Genomic DNA, 22321 nt, shown 5'->3' on the forward strand with positions numbered 1-22321 from the left:
CAGATCTGACTGCTTTTACATAAAAGAAATGTAAACTGCGTTGACCTCAACTTGACCCTGAAATCATGGTCAGAAATGAATGTATTAGGCCTATGTGGACATGGGACCCCCGCTATATTTTAATGTTTGAGCGGGGGGGCTTACATTCTTCCTGCATTTGTTTCACTGAGTACTTGAAGTCTTGTCTTCCCCTGATGCATGCATGTGATGACTTCCTATGATTTGTGCTTTTTTTAGACCATAGCCAATGTCAGGGTATGTGCACATGGCTTCTTTTTCAGGCGGATACTGCCCAGATTCCGCCTGTAAAGGATCACAATTTCCCCATAAAACAAACACAATTGACAGCAAATTCAAGATGACACTGCTGTTCACATGTTTAAGTTGAAAAAAGACCCAGATCCATCAAGTTCAACCTTTCTCCACCAATTGTACATTTTGACTTATATGTTGCACCTTTTAACCACTTCAGCCTACGTTCGGAGCGAGTTTTTGATACTGCTAAATTTCTGGGCCACTTCTGCACTTATTATTTTATATTAAGTTACTTGTGTTTTTTTAATTGCGGTTTTGAGTGTGTTTTTTTAACTTGCATTTTTATCGTGTTTTTGATTCTGCGATTTTTGTCACTTTTGTCTTTCCTATCTTTTTTTTTTTTTTTTACCCAGGGTAGTTTAAAAAATTTAGATCATTTGTACATTTATTGCTTTAAAGGGATATTTTATTTGCCCATGTGTCTGCAGAACTGTATATGAGATAGGTACTTGAAGGTTGTGCTTAAATGGTCACTGCCATTTGAACAAACTGCATAAATCCATAGTACGAGCAAACTGCCTACATTTTGTAATATGCTTTTTTCTCCACTTATGAGACACTTTTTATCTCCCACCTCCTCCCGAACTCAACATTTATTTTGAAAACTTCTAAAATGTACCTCATTGGGAAAAACATAGCCTGTTTTGTACCTTTCAAGTTTTTGTCCAGTTTTGGATTCACAGCTACACCGCTCAGTACTACTCTGCTCTATGCTGCTGTTTCTGAACAGACATGGGACAGGAAGCAGGACTCACTCATACTTTTGTTCATGGTAAACATCAGAACAGCTAGTTTTCACTTAATAGCGCTAAGACAAGTGAAAATAAAAGGTGGAATATCAAGAGGTAAAAGCTAGTGAAAATGCAGGGTAATGGGCATCAATATTGTTATTATGACAGCTTCCTCTGCAAATTCGAGAGAAGTGACAGGTACACTTTAAAATGAAACCTGAGTTTTGCATATAATATACTCTAATCAATACTTTCCTTTTTTATAGATTCTCCCGAACTGTTTTCAACAACTGACAAATCTTCATACACTTACCATGGCCAACATGTCACTTGGTTTCAAATTAGTAGAGGATCTTTGCTCACAATTGGCCGGAACAAAAATTGAGGTCCTTAATCTGCCTAATTCTCAGTTTACAAAAATACACAATACAACATTTAAAGGCTTAAACTCCACCAATTTAATAAGTCTGGATGTTTCCAAAAACAGCTTGTCACAGATTGATAATGATTCGTTTATTTACTTGCGTTCTTTAGAAATTTTGAACTTAGAAGAAAATCAAATTAGTCATCTAAGTTCCAGAGCTTTTAATGGTTTATCAAATCTGACATACTTGAATTTAAAAATTTTTTTTAGCAGATCCAAAGATGCCAGAATCGATGACTTTTCATTTCAATGGCTACCAAACCTGAAGTACCTGAATATGGAACAAAATAAAAAAATGTACTTTTCTGAGCATGCTTTTACTGGTCTGGTGAGCTTAACAAACCTAAGCTTCAGTGGATGCACGTTTCAAACTTTTACAAATACAACATTTTTATCTCTTTCAAATTCATCCCTAATATCACTGAATATGTCAAAAACCGAATTAACTGGAATCGAATCTGGAGCGTTTCATGGTCTCCAACACCTTGAAGTGCTTGATTTAGGTATTAACCAGATTAACCAATTCTTTACCGGCAAGGAATTTGAAGGTCTTCGCAGTATTAAACAGATATATCTTTCATACAACAAACATTTAATATTAGCAAGTAGCTCATTTTGTAGTATCCGTACCCTTGAAAAGCTCAACCTCAGGAAGACAGCATTAACTTTTAAAAGCCCAAGCAATTCTCCTTTTAACTGTTTATTCAACCTAACCCATCTAGATCTCGGCAACAACAATATCGCTAACATGGATGAAGATTTTTTTAGTGGTCTTTATAATTTAAGAATTCTAAGTTTGCAACATAATAATCTTGCTAGACTATGGAAAAAAGCTAATCCGGGTGGTCCAGTATTGTTTTTAAAAGGACTCCAGAAGCTGGAAATACTTGACCTACTTTCCAATGGCTTTGATGAGATACCTGCTATGGCTCTTAAAGGGCTTTCAAACTTAAACATCTTAAACTTGGGGGAAAACAATATTTATATATTGCCACCATCAATCTTTGAGGATCAAGAATCACTAATTGAACTCGACTTACATAAAAATCTAATAACTTCCGTTGAAGAAAATGTTTTCAAAAATGTTTTCAGTAGCCTCAAAAATTTAAGTATGGGCAGTAACCCATTTGATTGCACATGTGAAAGCATAGCTTGGTTTGCAAATTGGCTTAATACAACCAATACAAGCGTGCCAGGTCGAGACTTGCAGTATATCTGTAATACACCCAACAATTACCATGGTGTCTTGGTTGAGAAATTTGATAATTCCCCTTGCAAAGACCATGCTCCTTTTAAGGCATTTTTTATCTTTAGCTTTACCATTACAAGTTCCATAATGATTTTGGTTTTGCTGCTAAACTTCCAAGGCTGGAGAATAAAGTTTTACTGGAATGTTTTAGAAAGCAAAATACTCGGATTTAAAGAAATTGACCCAGGTAACCAAAACTTTGATTACGATGCTTATATCATTCATGCCAAGAAAGACATGTCTTGGGTCGATCGATACCTGCTTCCTCTTGAAGAAGACGAGAACAGCAATTTTAAATTCTGTTTTGAGGAAAGAGATTTTGAAGGTGGATTATCTCAATTACAACTAATTGTCAACAGCATCAGAAAAAGCAGAAAAGTTATTTTCGTTATAACGCATTATTTCCTAAAAGACCAGTGGTGTAAAAGGTAAGTGCTTTATAATATACATAAATGCAGTTACTTATATATATGCGTACAAATACAGACCTTAGAATTTCTAACATTTTGCAATGATGGTTAAATGAAATATATCACCAGGTTTTGGCTACCTAATCTGAATTTTACTAGCCCAAGAAAGGAAGAAAACTATGGTTAAAAGATAAATCAATCTTTGTTATAATAAATTTTGACTCAATTAAAATAGAAAAAATAATAAGAAACAGAGTGCTTAGTGTAAAGGTACCTTCACACTGAACAACTTAACAACGATAACGATAGCGATCCGTGACGTTGCAGCGTCCTGGATAGCGATATCGTTGTGTTTGACACGCAGCAGCGATCTGGATCCTGCTGTGATATCGCTGGTCGGAGCTAGAAGTCCAGAACTTTATTTGGTCGTCAGGTCGGCGTGTATCGTCGTGTTTGACAGCAAAAGCAACGACGCCTGCAATGTTTTACACTGGTAACCAGGGTAAATATCGGGTTACTAAGCGCAGGGCCGCGCTTTGTAACCTGATATTTACCCTGGTTACCATTGTAAAAGTAAAAAAAAAACAGTACATACTGACCTTCTGATGTCTGTCATGTCCCCCGGCGTCCACAGGGTTACGCGCTGCTGCTCAGAGCTTCCTGCACTGACTGTCAGTGCCAGCCGTAAAGCAAAGCACAGCGGTGACGTCACCGCTCTGCTTTAGGGCCGGCGCTTACACAGTGCAGGGAAGCGGACGCCGGGGGACGCAACACACACCGGAATGTAAGTATGTAGTGTTTGGTTTTTTTTACATTTACACTGGTAACCAGGGTAAACATTGGGTTACTAAGCGCGGCCCTGCGCTTAGTAACCCGATGTTTACCCTGGTTACCCGGGGACTTCGGCATTGTTGGTCGCTGGAGAGCTGTCTGTGTGACAGCTCTCCAGCGACCACACGACGACGAAACAGCGACGCTGCAGTGATTGGCATCGTTGTCTATATCGCTGCAGCGTCGCTTAATGTGACGGTACCTTAAGGGACGCCTCTGTGCCCTGACCAATTCAACTACTACCCAATATATATAATTGTGAGATGGGATCTCTACAAAAAAAGTATGGAGCATGAGGGAATAGAATTCTATTAGTGCTTATTGACACCCAATGCTTGGTAGAGTGAAGACTGAGGGCAGACGAGGTTGAAACTATTAACCCCTTAACCCCAGAGCTTTTTTCGGTTTTGCGTTTTCGTTTTCACTTCCCTCCTTCCCAGAGCCAAAACGTTTTAATTTTTTTGTCAATATGGCCATGTGAGGGTTTATTTTTTGCAGGACAAGTTGTACTTTTGAAAAACACCATTGGTTTAACCATGTCGTGTACTAGAAAACGGAAAAAAAATTCCAAGTGCGGGGAAATTGAAAAAAGTCAAATCCCACACTTGTTTTTTGTTTGGCTTTTTTGCTAGGTTCACTAAATGCTAAAACTGACCTGATATTATGATTCTCCAGGTCATTACAAGTTCATAGACACCAAACATGTCTAGGTTGTTTTTTTCTAAGTGGTAAAAAAAATTCCAAATTTTGCTAAAAAAACAATAATTGCGCAATTTTCCGATACCTGTAGCGTCTCCATTTTTCGTGATCTTGGGTTGGGTGAGGGCTTATTTTTTGCATGCTGAGCTGACATTTTTAATGATACCATTTCGGTGCAGATTCGTTCTTTTGATCGTATATCTTCTCAGATTTGCACATTTATCTATCTGCATTTTCGGTGTGGTCTGCTTGATGTTCTGTCTGTGGACCTGGAGAATTTTCTGTGAAGAAATCTGGAGGATGGGACTGTCCAAAATTCTAATGAATACTGTTATGAATAAGTTTGGACATTTTTGCTAATTTATGGACTGTTCCCCGGGCATAGTAACTAACTGTGGTTAGTTATAACAAATTATAATGATTATCCTCTATCCCATAGTCCCGTGCCCACATACCCATCATACACATCCTCCATCCCATAGTCCCGTGCCCATATACCCATCATACATATCCTCCATCCCATACTCTTGTGCCCATATTCCCATCAAATATCCTCCATCCCATAGTCCCGTGGCCATATTCCCATCATACATATCCTCCATCCCATAGTTCTGTGCCCATATACCCATTATGACATCGCCATGGCAACATTCTGACATCATTGTTGCCATGGCAATTTATTATGACATCATCGTCGCCATGCAACCATTATGACATCATCGTCAATACACGCATACATACACACACTTGTTTTTATATACCGTATATACTCGAGTATAAGCCAAGACCCCTAGTTTTGCCACAAAAATCTGAGAAAACTTGACTTGAGTATAAGCCTAGGGTGGGAAGTGCAGCAGCTACTAGTAAATTTTAAAAATAAAAATAGATACCAATAAAAGTAAAATTGATTGAGACATCAGTAGGTTAAATGTTTTTGAATATCCATATTGAATCAGGAGCCCCATATAATGTTCCATACAGTTCATGATGGGCCCCATAAGATGCTCCATATTAAAATATGCCCCATATAATGCTGCATAAAAAGTTAATGTTGGCCCCATAAGATGCTCCATAGATTATTATGCTCCATATAATGCTGCACAAAGATTGATGTCCCCATAAGATGCTCCATAGAATATTATGCCCCATATAATACTGCACAAAGGTTGATGGCCCCATAAGATGCTCCATAGAATATTTTACCCCATATAATGCTGCACAAAGGTTGATGGCTGCATAAGATGCTACATAGAATAATATGCCCCGTATAATGCTGCACAAAGGTTGATGGCCCCATAAGATGCTCCATAGAATAATATGCCCCATATGCTGCTACTGTGACTAAAAAAAGACATACTTGCCTCTCGTCGCTGGGGTCTGGTGCCAGTGTCCTGAGGAGGCAGAGACACTGGCGTGCTATGGGTCCAGGTGTGGGAGTCGCTGCTGGCTTAGGACACCGGCGCTTGCGATATTCACCTATCCCCATTCCACCGCCATGCACCAATGTGTCTTCCGGGTCTCTGCAGTGACTGTTCAGGCAGAGGGCGCGCACTAACAGCGTTATCGTGCCCTCTGACCTGAACGTCACAGCAAGAGGTTGCGGAAGACAGATCCCAGTGGTGGAACGGGGACAGGTGTTGTGAATTCTGTTCTCGAGCTCCCTCTGGTGGTTATGAATGGTACTTCGGCGAGTTCTGTTCATGGACTCCCTCTGGTGGCTGTGAGTGGAGATGCTGGTTCTGAGGTTCCTTCTCCCAGCTGATCTCGTTTAGGCCTTGGCTGGCTGCTCTATTTAACTCCACTCAGATCGTTACTTGATGCCAGCTGTCAATGTCCTAGTACTGGTTCAGTTCTCTTGGATCTTTCAGATGACCTGTCTATTTCAGCAAAAGCTAAGTCCTTGCAAGCTTATTTGTTACCACTGTGTTTTTGTCCAGCTTTCTATTATTAGTTTATCTTGTTAGCTGGAAGCTCTGGGATGCAGAGTGGCACCACCGCGCCGTGAGTCGGTGCGGTGGTTTCTTTTGCACACTCTGCGTGGTTTTTTGTTAGTTTTTATGCTGACCGCAAAGATACCTTTTCTATCCTCAGTCTGTTTAGTTAAGTCTGGCCTCCTATGCTGAAACCTGTTTCATTCCTGTGTTTGTGACTTCCATCTTAACTCACAGTCAATATATGTGGGGGCTGCCTATTTCTTTGGGGAATTTCTCTGAGGCAAGCTAGGCTGTATTTTCTATCTTTAGGGGTAGTTAGCTCTTAGGCTGTGAAGAGGCGTCTAGGCAGAGTCAGGAACGCTCCAAGGCTATTTCTAGTTGTTGATAGGATTAGGGGCTGCGGTCAGCAGAGCTCCCACTTCCCAGAGCTCGTCCTGTATTGCTAGTTTGCTCATCTGGTCATTTCTAGTGCTCGTAACCACCAGTTCGATCATAACAGTACAGCTGGCCTATAAAGTGTTAATGCATCTCAATAGAGGGATAAGAGAAGTTCTGAGACCATTTTTTTTCTTCCTCTGCAGTGTGTTTTGTTTCTCTTTTCCCCTAAATCTCTGGGTGGTTCAGGACACAGGTGTAGATATGTTTGAAAAAACTGACCGTCACATCCATACATAGACTAAGTGTGAACAGGTACTGAACCTAGAGTAACCAAATCATGTATATATATAGTCAAGTAATAAAGGCAGCACACTGCAGCGCTAAAACATGCAAACATGAAACATGAAAACTGAACTGCAATACTGCACTAGAAATATGAAAAATGAGAGCGTTTAGCGCATAAAAATGGCCAATTTTATGTGTACATGAAACATGAAAACTGAACTATATATATATATATATATATATATATATATATATATATGAGTTGGTTACTCTAGGTTCAGCACCTGTTCACACTTAGTCTATGTATGGATGTGACGGTCAGTTTTTTCAAATATATTACTTAGCCTTCTGACTGAGCACTCCTCCTCCTAGCCCAGGTGTTTTAATCGCAGCAGGTCCGGTACCCCTCCACAGAGAGAGAGAATGTGAGTCTAGGAAGAGGTTTTCACAGGTACCTATTCACATGGAGACGTTTATTCTCAGCGAGGTAGGCAAGCGTAGGACCTGATATACGAGAGATGCCGTAAAGGGGCTATCAGGTACACATAAAATTGGCCATTTTTATGCGCTAAACGCTCTCATTTTTCATATTTCTAGTGCAGTATTGCAGTTCAGTTTTCATGTTTCATGTTTGCATGTTTTAGCGCTGCAGTGTGCTGCCTTTATTACTTGACTATATATATATGAGTTGGTTACTCTAGGTTCAGTACCTGTTCACACTTAGTCTATGTATGGATGTGACGGTCAGTTTTTTCAAATATATTATTTAGCCTTCTGACTGAGCACTCCGCCTCCTAGCCCAGGTGTTTTAATCGCAGCAGGTCCGGTACCCCTCCACAGAGAGAGAGAATGTGAGTCTAGGAAGAGGTTTTCACAGGTACCTATTCACATGGAGACGTTTATTCTCAGCGAGGTAGGCAAGCGTAGGACCTGACATACGAGAGATGCCGTAAAGGGGCTATCAGGTACACATAAAATTGGCCATTTTTATGCGCTAAACGCTCTCATTTTTCATATTTCTAGTGCAGTATTGCAGTTCAGTTTTCATGTTTCATGTTTGCATGTTTTAGCGCTGCAGTGTGCTGCCTTTATTACTTGACAGGTGTAGATATGGACATTCAAGGTCTGTCCTCTTGTGTGGATCAACTCACTGCAAGGGTACAAAGCATTCAAGATTATGTAGTTCAGAACCCGATGTTAGAACCCAGAATTCCAATTCCTGATTTGTTTTCTGGGGATAGATCTAAGTTCCTGAATTTCAAAAATAATTGTAGACTGTTTTTTGCTTTGAAACCCCGCTCCTCTGGTGACCCCATTCAGCAAGTAAAAATCGTTATTTCTTTGCTACGTGGCGACCCTCAAGACTGGGCATTTTCCCTTGCGCCAGGAGATCCTGCATTGCGTAATATAGATGCGTTTTTTCTGGCGCTTGGATTGCTTTATGATGAACCAGATTCAGTGGATCAGGCAGAGAAAATTTTGCTGGCTTTGTGTCAGGGTCAGGATGAAGCGGAGGTATATTGTCAGAAGTTCAGAAAGTGGTCTGTGCTTACTCAGTGGAATGAGTGTGCCCTGGCGGCAATTTTCAGAAGGGGTCTGTCTGAAGCCCTTAAGGATGTTATGGTGGGATTCCCCACGCCTGCTGGTCTGAATGAGTCTATGTCCTTGGCCATTCAGATCAATCGACGCTTACGTGAGCGTAAAAATGTGCACCATTTGGCGGTATTTTCTGAGCAGAAGCCTGAGCCTATGCAATGTGATAGGACCTTGACCAGAGCTGAACGGCAAGAATACAGACGTCAGAATGGGCTGTGTTTTTACTGTGGTGACTCCACTCATGCTATCTCTGATTGTCCTAAGCGCACTAAACGGTTCGCTAGGTCTGCCACCATTGGTACGGTACAGCCAAAATTTCTTTTGTCCGTTACTCTGATTTGCTCTTTGTCGTCCTACTCTGTTATGGCATTTGTGGATTCAGGCGCTGCCCTGAATTTGATGGACTTGGAGTTTGCCAGGCGCTGTGGTTTTTTCTTGGAGCCCTTACAGTGTCCTATTCCATTGAGAGGAATTGATGCTACACCTTTGGCCAAGAATAAGCCTCAGTACTGGACTCAATTGACCATGTGCATGGCTCCTGCACATCAGGAGGATATTCGCTTTTTGGTGTTGCATAATCTGCATGATGTGGTCGTTTTGGGTTTGCCATGGCTACAGCTCCATAATCCAGTATTGGATTGGAAATCAATGTCTGTATCCAGTTGGGGTTGTCAAGGGGTACATGGGGATGTCCCATTGTTGTCTATTTCGTCTTCCCATCCTTCTGAAGTCCCTGAGTTCTTGTCAGATTACCGGGATGTATTTGATGAGCCCAAATCCAGTGCCCTACCTCCTCATAGGGATTGTGATTGTGCTATTAATTTGATTCCTGGTAGTAAGTTTCCGAATGGCCGACTGTTCAATTTATCTGTGCCAGAACACGCCGCAATGCTGTTGTGAATTTGGATTCTGGGCTCCCCCGGTGGCTACTGGTGGAATTGAACTGGTGTCTTCATCTTCTCTGTTCACCTGTTCCCATCAAGATGTGGGAGTCGCTATATAACCTTGCTGCTCTGTTAGTTGCTTGCCGGTCAACAATGTTATCAGAAGCCTCTCTGTGCTTGTTCCTGCTCCTAGACAACTACTAGATAAGTTGGACTCTTGTCCATGTTTGTTTTTGCATTTTTGTTCCAGTTCACAGCTGTAGTTTCGTTACTGTGTCTGGAAAGCTCTTGTGAACAGGAATTGCCACTCTGGTGTTATGAGTTAATGCCAGAGTTTTAAAGTAATTTCTGGATGGTGTTTTGATAGTGTTTTTAGCTGACCATGAAAGTGTCCTTTCTGTCTTCTGCTATGTAGTAAGTGGACCTCAAATTTGCTAAACCTATTTTCATACTACGTTTGTTATTTCATCTTGATTCACCGCCAATACATGTGGGGGGCCTCTGTCTCCTTTCGGGGTATTTCTCTAGAGGTGAGCTAGGACTAATATTTTCCTCTGCTAGCTTTATTTAGTCCTCCGGCTGGTGCTGGGCATCTAGAATCAACGTAGGCATGCTACCCGGCCACTGCTAGTTGTGCGTTAGGTTTAGTTCATGGTCAGCTCAGTTTCCATCTTCCAAGAGCTAGTTCCTATATATACTGATGCTATGATCTCTTGCCATTGAGATCATGACAGTTTGACCGGCCCACTAAAGGGTTAAAATCCTTGGCTGAGAAAGGAGAGAAATAAGTAGTCTGCTGAAATTTTTTTTTTTTTTTTTTTTCTCTCCTTTGAATGGCTCTGTGTTCACCTGTTTGCAATGGATCTTCAGAGTGTAACTGCAGGTTTGAATAATCTCGCCACGAAGGTACAAAATTTGCAAGATTTTGTTTGTCATGCACCTGTATCTGAGCCGAGAATTCCTTTGCCGGAATTTTTCTCGGGGAATAGATCTGGGTTTCAGAATTTTCGAAATAATTGCAAATTATTTTTGTCCCTGAAATCTCGCTCTGCCGGAGATCCTGCACAGCAGGTCAGGATTGTGATTTCCTTGCTCCGGGGCGACCCTCAAGACTGGGCTTTTTCATTGACACCAGGGGATCCTGCGTTGCTCAATGTGGATGCGTTTTTTCTGGCCTTGGGGTTGCTTTATGACGAACCTCATTTGGAGCTTCAGGCAGAAAAAACTTTGATGTCCCTATCTCAGGGGCAAGATGAAGCGGAAATTTACTGCCAAAGATTCCGTAAATGGTCTGTGCTTACTCAGTGGAATGAGTGCGCCCTGGCGGCGACTTTCAGAGAGGGTCTCTCTGATGCCATTAAGGATGTTATGGTGGGGTTCCCTGTGCCTGCGGGTCTGAATGAGTCCATGACAATGGCTATTCAGATCGATAGGCGTTTGCGGGAGCGCAAACCAGTGCACCATCTGGCGGTGTCCACTGAGAAATCGCCAGAGAGTATGCAGTGTGATAGAATTCTGTCCCGAAGCGAGCGGCAGAATTTTAGACGGAAAAATGGGTTGTGTTTCTATTGTGGTGATTCTACTCATGTTATATCAGCATGCTCTAAGCGCACTAAAAAGCTTGGTAAATCTGTTTCCATTTGCACCTTACCGTCTAAGTTTATTCTATCTGTGACCCTGATTTGCTCTTTGTCATCTATTACCACGGACGCCTATGTCGACTCTGGCGCCGCTTTGAGTCTTATGGATTGGTCCTTTGCCAAACGCTGTGGGTATGATTTAGAGCCTTTGGAGACTCTTATTCCTCTGAAGGGGATTGACTCCACCCCATTGGCTAATAATAAACCACAATACTGGACACAAGTAACTATGCGTATTAATCCGGATCACCAGGAGATTATTCGCTTTCTGGTGCTGTATAATCTACATGATGATTTGGTGCTAGGATTGCCTTGGCTGCAATCTCACAACCCAGTCCTCGACTGGAAAGCTATGTCTGTGTTGAGCTGGGGATGTAAGGGGGCTCATGGGGATGTACCTGTGGTTTCCATTTCATCATCTATTCCCTCTGAAATTCCTGAGTTCCTGTCTGACTATCGTGACGTCTTTGAAGAATCCAAGCTTGATTCGTTACCTCCGCACCGAGAGTGCGATTGTGCCATAGATTTAATCCCGGGTAGTAAATACCCAAAGGGTCGTTTATTTAATCTGTCTGTGCCTGAACATGCTGCTATGCGTGAATATATAAAGGAGTCCTTGGAAAAGGGACATATTCGTCCATCGTCATCTCCCTTAGGAGCCGGTTTTTTCTTCGTGTCAAAAAAAGACGGCTCTTTGAGACCATGTATTGATTATCGGCTTTTGAATAAAATCACTGTTAAATATCAATACCCATTGCCGTTGCTGACTGATTTGTTTGCTCGCATAAAGGGGGCCAAGTGGTTCTCTAAGATTGACCTTCGTGGGGCGTATAATTTGGTGCGAATCAGGCAGGGGGATGAGTGGAAAACCGCATTTAATACGCCCGAGGGCCACTTTGAGTATTTAGTGATGCCTTTTGGTCTTTCAAATGCTCCGTCAGTTTTCCAGTCCTTTATGCATGATATTTTTCGCGATTATTTGGATAAATTTATGATTGTGTATCTGGATGATATTCTGATTTTTTCGGATGACTGGGACTCTCATGTCCAGCAAGTCAGGAGGGTTTTTCAGGTTTTGCGGTCTAATTCTTTGTGTGTGAAGGGTTCTAAGTGTGTTTTTGGGGTACAGAGGATTTCCTTTTTGGGATATATTTTTTCCCCCTCTTCCATTGAAATGGATCCTGTCAAGGTTCAAGCTATTTGTGATTGGACGCAGCCCTCTTCTCTTAAGAGTCTTCAGAAATTTTTGGGCTTTGCTAACTTTTATCGTCGATTTATTGCTGGTTTTTCGGATATTGCTAAGCCATTGACCGATTTGACTAAGAAGGGTGCTGATGTTGCTGATTGGTCCCCTGATGCTGTGGAGGCCTTTCGGGAGCTTAAGCGCCGTTTTTCCTCTGCCCCTGTGTTGCGTCAGCCTGATGTTGCTCTACCTTTTCAGGTTGAGGTCGACGCTTCTGAGATCGGAGCTGGGGCAGTGTTGTCGCAGAAAAGTTCTGACTGCTCCGTGATGAGGCCTTGTGCCTTCTTTTCCCGTAAATTTTCGCCCGCTGAGCGGAATTATGATGTTGGGAATCGGGAGCTTTTGGCCATGAAGTGGGCTTTTGAGGAGTGGCGCCATTGGCTTGAGGGGGCCAGACATCAGGTGGTGGTATTGACTGACCACAAAAATTTGGTTTATCTTGAGACTGCCAGGCGCCTGAATCCTAGACAGGCGCGCTGGTCATTATTTTTCTCTCGGTTTAATTTTGTGGTGTCATACCTACCGGGTTCTAAGAATGTTAAGGCGGATGCCCTTTCTAGGAGTTTTGAGCCTGACTCGCCTGGTAACTCTGAGCCCACAGGTATCCTTAAGGATGGAGTGGTATTGTCAGCCGTTTCTCCAGACCTGCGGCGGGCCTTGCAGGAGTTTCAGGCGGATAGACCTGATCGTTGCCCACCTGATAAACTGTTTGTTCCTGATGATTGGACCAGTAGAGTCATCTCTGAGGTTCATTCTTCTGCGTTGGCAGGTCATCCTGGCATTTTTGGTACCAGGGATTTGGTGGCAAGGTCCTTCTGGTGGCCTTCCCTGTCACGAGATGTGCGAGGCTTTGTGCAGTCTTGTGACGTTTGTGCTCGGGCCAAGCCTTGTTGTTCTCGGGCTAGTGGATTGTTGTTGCCCTTGCCTATTCCTAAGAGGCCTTGGACGCACATCTCGATGGATTTTATTTCAGATCTGCCTGTTTCTCAGAAGATGTCTGTCATCTGGGTGGTGTGTGACCGTTTCTCTAAGATGGTCCATTTGGTTCCTCTGCCCAAGTTGCCTTCTTCTTCCGAGTTGGTTCCTCTGTTTTTTCAAAATGTTGTTCGTTTGCATGGTATTCCTGAGAATATCGTTTCTGACAGAGGGACCCAATTCGTGTCTAGATTTTGGCGGGCATTCTGTGCTAGGATGGGCATAGATTTATCTTTTTCGTCCGCTTTCCATCCTCAGACGAATGGCCAGACTGAGCGGATTAATCAGACCCTGGAGACATATCTGAGGTGTTTTGTGTCTGCTGACCAGGATGATTGGGTTGCTTTTTTGCCATTGGCGGAGTTCGCTCTCAATAATCGGGCCAGCTCTGCCACTTTGGTGTCCCCGTTTTTCTGTAATTCGGGGTTTCATCCTCGATTTTCCTCTGGTCATGTGGAATCTTCGGATTGTCCTGGAGTGGATGCTGTGGTGGAGAGATTGCATCAGATCTGGGGGCAGGTGGTGGACAATTTGAGGTTGTCCCAGGAGAAGACTCAGCTTTTTGCTAACCGCCGTCGTCGTGTTGGTCCTCGTCTTCATGTTGGGGACTTGGTGTGGTTGTCTTCTCGTTTTGTCCCTATGAGGGTCTCTTCTCCTAAGTTTAAGCCTCGGTTCATCGGCCCGTATAAGATATTGGAGATTCTTAACCCTGTTTCCTTCCGTTTGGACCTCCCTGCATCCTTTTCTATTCATAACGTTTTTCATCGGTCATTATTGCGCAGGTATGAGGTACCGGTTGTGCCTTCCGTTGAGCCTCCTGCTCCGGTGTTGGTTGAGGGTGAGTTGGAGTACGTTGTGGAGAAAATCTTAGACTCTCGTGTTTCCAGACGGAGACTCCAGTATCTGGTCAAGTGGAAGGGATACGGCCAGGAGGATAATTCTTGGGTGAATGCATCTGATGTTCATGCCTCTGATCTGGTTCGTGCCTTTCATAGGGCCCATCCTGATCGCCCTGGTGGTTCGGGTGAGGGTTCGGTGCCCCCTCCTTGAGGGGGGGGTACTGTTGTGAATTTGGATTCTGGGCTCCCCCGGTGGCTACTGGTGGAATTGAACTGGTGTCTTCATCTTCTCTGTTCACCTGTTCCCATCAAGATGTGGGAGTCGCTATATAACCTTGCTGCTCTGTTAGTTGCTTGCCGGTCAACAATGTTATCAGAAGCCTCTCTGTGCTTGTTCCTGCTCCTAGACAACTACTAGATAAGTTGGACTCTTGTCCATGTTTGTTTTTGCATTTTTGTTCCAGTTCACAGCTGTAGTTTCGTTACTGTGTCTGGAAAGCTCTTGTGAACAGGAATTGCCACTCTGGTGTTATGAGTTAATGCCAGAGTTTTAAAGTAATTTCTGGATGGTGTTTTGATAGTGTTTTTAGCTGACCATGAAAGTGTCCTTTCTGTCTTCTGCTATGTAGTAAGTGGACCTCAAATTTGCTAAACCTATTTTCATACTACGTTTGTTATTTCATCTTGATTCACCGCCAATACATGTGGGGGGCCTCTGTCTCCTTTCGGGGTATTTCTCTAGAGGTGAGCTAGGACTAATATTTTCCTCTGCTAGCTTTATTTAGTCCTCCGGCTGGTGCTGGGCATCTAGAATCAACGTAGGCATGCTACCCGGCCACTGCTAGTTGTGCGTTAGGTTTAGTTCATGGTCAGCTCAGTTTCCATCTTCCAAGAGCTAGTTCCTATATATACTGATGCTATGATCTCTTGCCATTGAGATCATGACAAATGCGGAGTTATATAAAGGAGTCCTTGGAGAAAGGGCATATTCGCCCGTCGTCATCACCGTTGGGAGCAGGGTTCTTTTTTGTGGCCAAGAAGGATGGTTCTCTGAGACCTTGTATAGATTACCGCCTTCTCAATAAAATCACCGTCAAATTTCAGTACCCTTTGCCGCTACTGTCTGATTTGTTTGCTCGGATTAAAGGGGTTAGCTGGTTCACCAAGATAGATCTTCGAGGGGCGTATAATCTTGTGCGTATTAAACGGGGCGACGAATGGAAAACAGCATTTAATACGCCTGAGGGCCATTTTGAGTACTTGGTGATGCCATTCGGGCTTTCTAATGCTCCATCTGTGTTTCAGTCCTTTATGCATGACATCTTCCGAAAGTACCTGGATAGATTCATGATTGTATATTTGGATGATATTTTGGTCTTTTCGGACGATTGGGAGTCTCATGTGAAGCAGGTCAGAATGGTGTTCTAGGTCCTTCGTGCTAATTCCTTGTTTGTGAAGGGGTCTAAATGTCTCTTTGGAGTCCAGAAGGTTTCATTTTTGGGCTTCATTTTTTCCCCTTCTACTATCGAGATGGACCCAGTTAAAGTTCAGGCCATTTATGATTGGACTCAGCCTACTTCTGTGAAGAGCCTTCAGAAATTTCTGGGCTTTGCTAATTTTTACCGTCGCTTCATCGCTAATTTTTCTAGTGTTGTTAAACCATTGACTGATTTGACCAAGAAAGGTGCTGATGTGGTCAATTGGTCCTCTGCGGCCGTTGAGGCTTTTCAGGAGCTGAAGCGTCGTTTTTCTTCTGCCCCTGTGTTGTGTCAGCCAGATGTTTCGCTCCCGTTTCAGGTCGAGGTGGATGCTTCTGAGATTGGAGCAGGGGCTGTTTTGTCTCAAAGAGGTTCTGATGGCTCTGTGATGAAACCATGTGCTTTCTTTTCTAGAAAGTTTTCGCCTGCTGAGCGCAATTATGATGTGGGCAATCGAGAGTTGTTGGCTATGAAGTGGGCGTTTGAGGAGTGGCGACATTGGCTTGAAGGAGCCAAACATCGCGTGGTGGTCTTGACGGATCACAAGAATCTGACTTATCTCGAGTCTGCCAAGCGGTTGAATCCTAGACAGGCTCGATGGTCGCTGTTTTTCTCCCGCTTTTTTGTGGTTTCGTACCTTCCGGGTTCTAAGAATGTGAAGGCTGATGCCCTTTCAAGGAGTTTTGTGCCTGATTCTCCGGGAGTTCCTGAGCCGGCTGGTATTCTCAAAGAAAGGGTAATTTTGTCTGCCATCTCCCCTGATTTGCGGCGGGTGCTGCAGGAGTTTCAGGCTGATAGACCTGACCGTTGTCCAGCGGAGAAGCTGTTTGTCCCTGATAGATGGACTAGTAGAGTTATCTCTGAGGTTCATTGTTCGGTGTTGGCTGGTCATCCTGGAATCTTTGGTACCAGAGATTTGGTGGCTAGATCCTTTTGGTGGCCTTCCTTGTCACGAGATGTGCGTTCTTTTGTGCAGTCCTGTGGGACTTGTGCTCGGGCTAAGCCCTGCTGTTCTCGTGCCAGTGGGTTGCTTTTGCTCTTGCCGGTCCCGAAATGGCCCTGGACGCATATTTCCATGGATTTTATTTCTGATCTCCCTGTCTCTCAGAGGATGTCACTTATCTGGGTGGTTTGTGATCACTTCTCTAAGATGGTCCATTTGGTACCTTTGCCTAAGTTGCCTTCCTCCTCTGATTTGGTTCCATTGTTTTTCCAGCATGTGGTTCGTTTACATGGCATTCCGGAGAACATCGTGTCGGACAGAGGTTCCCAGTTTGTTTCAAGATTTTGGCGGTCCTTTTGTGCTAAGATGGGCATTGATTTGTCTTTTTCTTCAGCTTTCCATCCTCAGACAAATGGCCAAACCGAACGAACCAATCAGACTTTGGAGACATATCTGAGATGCTTTGTTTCTGCTGATCAGGATGATTGGGTGTCCTTCTTGCCTTTGGCTGAGTTCGCCCTTAATAATCGGGCCAGCTCGGCCACTTTGGTTTCGCCTTTTTTCTGTAATTCTGGTTTCCACCCTCGTTTTTCTTCAGGGCAGGTTGAGCCTTCGGACTGTCCTGGTGTGGATTCTGTGGTGGACAGGTTGCAGCAAATTTGGACTCACATAGTGGACAATTTGACTTTGTCCCAGGAGAAGGCTCAACGTTTCGCTAACCGCCGTCGTTGTGTTGGTCCCAGACTTTGTGTTGGGGATTTGGTTAGGTTGTCATCTTGTTTTGTTCCTATGAAGGTTTCGTCTCCTAAGTTTAAGCCTCGTTTCATTGGTCCTTATAAAATTTCTGAAATTCTTAATCCTGTCTCATTTCGTTTGGACCTTCCAGCTTCTTTCGCCATCCATAATGTGTTCCATAGGTCGTTATTGCGGAGATATGTGGCTCCTATGGTTCCCTCCGTTGATCCTCCTGCCCCGGTGTTGGTTGAGGGGGAGTTGGAGAATGTGGTGGAGAAGATTTTGGATTCTCGTATTTCGAGACGGAAACTTCAGTACCTGGTCAAGTGGAAAGGTTATGGTCAGGAGGATAATTCCTGGGTGGTTGCCTCTGATGTTCATGCTGCCGATCTTGTTCGTGCCTTTCATTTGGCTCGTCCAAATCGGCCTGGGGGCTCTGGTGAGGGTTCTGTGACCCCTCCTGAAGGAGGGGGGTACTGTTGTGAATTCTGTTCTCGAGCTCCCTCTGGTGGTTATGAATGGTACTTTGGCGAGTTCTGTTCATGGACTCCCTCTGGTGGCTGTGAGTGGAGCTGCTGGTTCTGAGGTTCCTTCTCCCAGCTGATCTCGTTTAGGCCTTGGCTGGCTGCTCTATTTAACTCCACTCAGATCGTTACTTGATGCCAGCTGTCAATGTTCTAGTACTGGTTCAGTTCTCTTGGATCTTTCAGATGACCTGTCTATTTCAGCAAAAGCTAAGTCCTTGCTAGCTTATTTGTTACCACTGTGTTTTTGTCCAGCTTTCTATTATTATTTTATCTTGTTAGCTGGAAGCTCTGGGATGCAGAGTGGCACCACCGCGCCGTGAGTCGGTGCGGTGGTTTCTTTTGCACACACTGCGTGGTTTTTTGTTAGTTTTTATGCTGACCGCAAAGATACCTTTTCTATCCTCAGTCTGTTTAGTTAAGTCTGGCCTCCTATGCTGAAACCTGTTTCATTCCTGTGTTTGTGACTTCCATCTTAACTCACAGTCAATATATGTGGGGGCTGCCTATTTCTTTGGGGAATTTCTCTGAGGCAAGCTAGGCTGTATTTTCTATCTTTAGGGGTAGTTAGCTCTTAGGCTGTGAAGAGGCATCTAGGCAGAGTCAGGAACGCTCCACGGCTATTTCTAGTTGTTGTTGATAGGATTAGGGGCTGCGGTCAGCAGAGCTCCCACTTCCCAGAGCTCGTCCTGTATTGCTAGTTTGCTCATCTGGTCATTTCTAGTGCTCCTAACCACCAGTTCGATCATAACAGATAGGTGAATATCGCATGGCTCACCCTCCCCCATTATACTCACCCCCCTGGCGTGGTCCCTGCTTCTCCAATGGTCTCTGGCGCGTACCGGCAGCTTGTTCCTGTGTTCAACGGTCACATGGTACCGCTCATTAAAGTAATGAATATGCACTCCACACCAATGGGAGTGGAGTCGCGTCCATATTCATTACTTTAATGAGCGGTACCACGTGACCTCTGAACACAGGAAGAGCTGCGGGCACCGGAGACCATTGGAAAAGCAATTACCTTTCACATCTGGTTCAGGACCCAACAAGGAGGGGGGCACTGCTAGACCTAATATTAACCAACAGGCCAGACCGCATATCAAATATAAGGGTTGGGGGTCACTTGGGGAATAGTGATCACAAAATAATAAGTTTTCATGTCTCCTTTAATAAGATGTGTAGTACAGGGGTGACAAGGACACTAAACTTCAGGAGGGCAAATTTCCAACGGATGAGAGAGGATCTTGGTCCAATTAACTCGGACGATATCCTGAGGCATAAAAATACACAAAGAAAATGGGAGACGTTTATTAGCATCTTGGATAGGACCTGTGCACAGTATATACCGTATGGGAATAAACATACTAGAAATAGGAGGAAACCAATATGGCTAAATAGAGCTGTAAGGGGCGCAATAAGGGACAAAAAGAAAGCATTTAGAGAATTAAAGGAAGTAGGTAGTGAGGAGGCATTAAATAAATACAGAAAATTAAATAAATTCTGTAAAAAGCAAATCAAGGCAGCAAAGATCTGAGACAGAGAGACTCATTGCCAGAGAGTGCAAAAATAATCCCAAAATATTCTTTAACTACATAAATAGTAAGAAACTAAAAAATGATAGTGTTGGCCCCCTTAAAAATAGTCTGGGTGAAATGGTGGATGAGGATGAAGAAAAAGCCAATATGCTAAATGACTTTTTTTCATCAGTATTTACAAAAGAAAATCCCAGCAGGAAGTACGGCGGCATCTAAAAATCACTAAAATTGACAAATCTCCGGTCCCGGATGGGATACACCCCCGAGTACTGCAGGAATTAAGTACAGTCATTGATAGACCATTATTTTTAATCTTTAAAGAGTCCATAATAACAGGGTCTGTACCACAGGACTGGCGTATAGCAAATGTGGTGCCAATATTCAAAAAGGGGACAAAAACTGAACTCGGAAATTATAGGCCAGTAAGCTTAACCTCTATTGTGGGTAAAATCCTGGAGGGCATTCTAAAGGATGCTATACTGGAGTATCTGAAGAGGAATAACCTCATGACCCAGTATCAGCACGGGTTTACTAGGGACCGTTCATGTCAGACTAATTTGATCAGCTTCTATGAAGATGTAAGTTCCGGACTGGACCAAGGGAGACCAGTGGATGTAGTGTATATGGACTTTTCAAAAGCTTTTGATACGGTGCCACACAAAAGGTTGTTACATAAAATGAGAATAATGGGGATAGGGGAAAATATGTGTAAGTGGATTGAGAGCTGGCTCAGGGATAGGAAACAAAGGGTGTTTATTAATGGAGCACATTCGGACTGGGTCGCGGTTAGCAGTGGGGTACCACAGGGGTCAGTATTAGGCCCTCTTCTTTTTAACATATTTATTAATGACCTTGTAGGGGGCATTCAGAGTAGAATTTCAATATTTGCAGATGACACTAAACTCTGAAGGGTAATCAATACAGAGGAGGACAATTTTATATTACAGGATGATTTATGTAAACTTGAAGCTTGGGCTGATAAATGGCAAATGAGCTTTAATGGGGATAAATGTAAGGTCATGCACTTGGGTAGAAGTAATAAGATGTATAACTATGTGCTTAATTCTAAAACTCTGGGCAAAACCGTCAATGAAAAAGACCTGGGTGTATGGGTGGATGACAAACTCATATTCAGTGTCCAGTGTCAGGCAGCTGCTACAAAGGCAAATAAAATAATGGGATGCATTAAAAGAGGCATAGATGCTCATGAGGAGAACATAATTTTACCTCTATACAAGTCACTAGTGCGACCATACTTAGAATACTGTGCACAGTTATGGTCTCCGGTGTATAAGAAAGACGTAGCTGAACTGGAGCGGGTGCAGAGAAGAGCGACCAAGGTTATTAGAGGACTGGGGGGTCTGCAATACCAAGATAGGTTATTACACTTGGGGCTATTTAGTTTGGAAAAACGAAGGCTAAGGGGTGATCTTATGTTAATGTATAAATATATGAGGGGACAGTACAAAGACCTTTCTGATGATCTTTTTAATCATAGACCGGTGACAGGGACAAGGGGGCATCCTCTACGTCTGGAGGAAAAAAGGTTTAAGCATAATAACAGACGCGGATTCTTTACTGTAAGAGCAGTGAGACTATGGGACTCTCTGCCGTATGATGTTGTAATGAGTGAGTCATTACTTAAATTTAAAAGGGGACTGGATACCTTCCTGGAAAAGTATAATGTTACAGGGTATATATATTAGATTCTTTGATAGGGCGTTGATCCAGTGAACTAGTCTGATTGCTGTATGTGGGGTCGGGAAGGAATTTTTTTCCCCATGGTGGAGCTTACTCTTACCACATGGGGTTTTTTTGCCTTCCCCTGGATCAACATGTTAGGGCATGTTAGGTTATGGGTTGAACTAGATGAACTTAAAGTCTTCCTTCAACCTTAATAACTATGTAACTATGAAGTGCAGAGACCGCGCCGGCAGCAGGAGAGTATGATGTGACAGCCGCCACTCCTGCCGTTCCCCCGCTGACCCCTTAGGACAATGACTCGAGTATAAGCCAAGCGGGGCACTTTTAGTCTAAAAAAAGACTGAAAATCTCGACTTATACTCGAGTATATACGGTATATAGATTATATGATATTTTTTATTATTTTTTACATAATTTCCCCTCGCTTTATATATCACTTTACATACCACTATGTAGACTTTTACATTATTTATTGTTGCTTGACAGGTGCAGGCAGGTCTAGCTGATATACAGACTGGCACATCAGGTGCTGGCCGGTCCGGCTGTTATACAGTCTCACAAGTCAAGTACTAGTATGGAGGATAGGGACAGACAAACACTAGCGGGAACTAGGGGACTGGGACCTGTTAACTAGCAAGTGTGTTTGGGAACAGACTAACAACTTTGCACAGGCACCTCCAAGCAGGAGGAGGTGCCTTATATAGTGTCTTCCAGCCATTGGCTGGGGACATTTTAGGACAGCATGCGCGCAGCCCCTTTAAGAGGGAGAAAGTGTGTGTGCTAAGCACAGTGCCCAGGGATCTGCTAGCAGTGGACGAACCCCAGACAGGATCTGCCAACAAGTAAGGAGGAGAGTGTGACATTGGGTCAGCGGCGGTGAGTGAGCCGACGTCCCTGCTAGGGGAGAGGGGCAGTGTGCAGGGACGCTAGCATTGCACTCTGCAACTGTAGCTCTCCTTTCACAGTGGT

General features: G+C 43.5%; 1 protein-coding gene across 2 annotated transcripts in view; it reads left to right on the forward strand.

Moving 5' to 3' along the window:
• TLR3 (toll like receptor 3) overlaps positions 1-22321 on the forward strand; it is a 68239-nt gene that overhangs the window by 19552 nt on the left and 26366 nt on the right. For both annotated transcript variants that reach the window (XM_077279631.1, XM_077279632.1), the window contains exon 4: positions 1313-3147. In XM_077279631.1, coding sequence (XP_077135746.1) covers positions 1313-3147 — 1835 coding nt within the window. The remainder of the gene's footprint in view (positions 1-1312; positions 3148-22321) is intronic.

The sequence above is a fragment of the Ranitomeya variabilis genome, chromosome 1 (genome assembly GCF_051348905.1).
Source record: "Ranitomeya variabilis isolate aRanVar5 chromosome 1, aRanVar5.hap1, whole genome shotgun sequence".
Lineage (NCBI taxonomy): Eukaryota > Metazoa > Chordata > Amphibia > Anura > Dendrobatidae > Ranitomeya > Ranitomeya variabilis.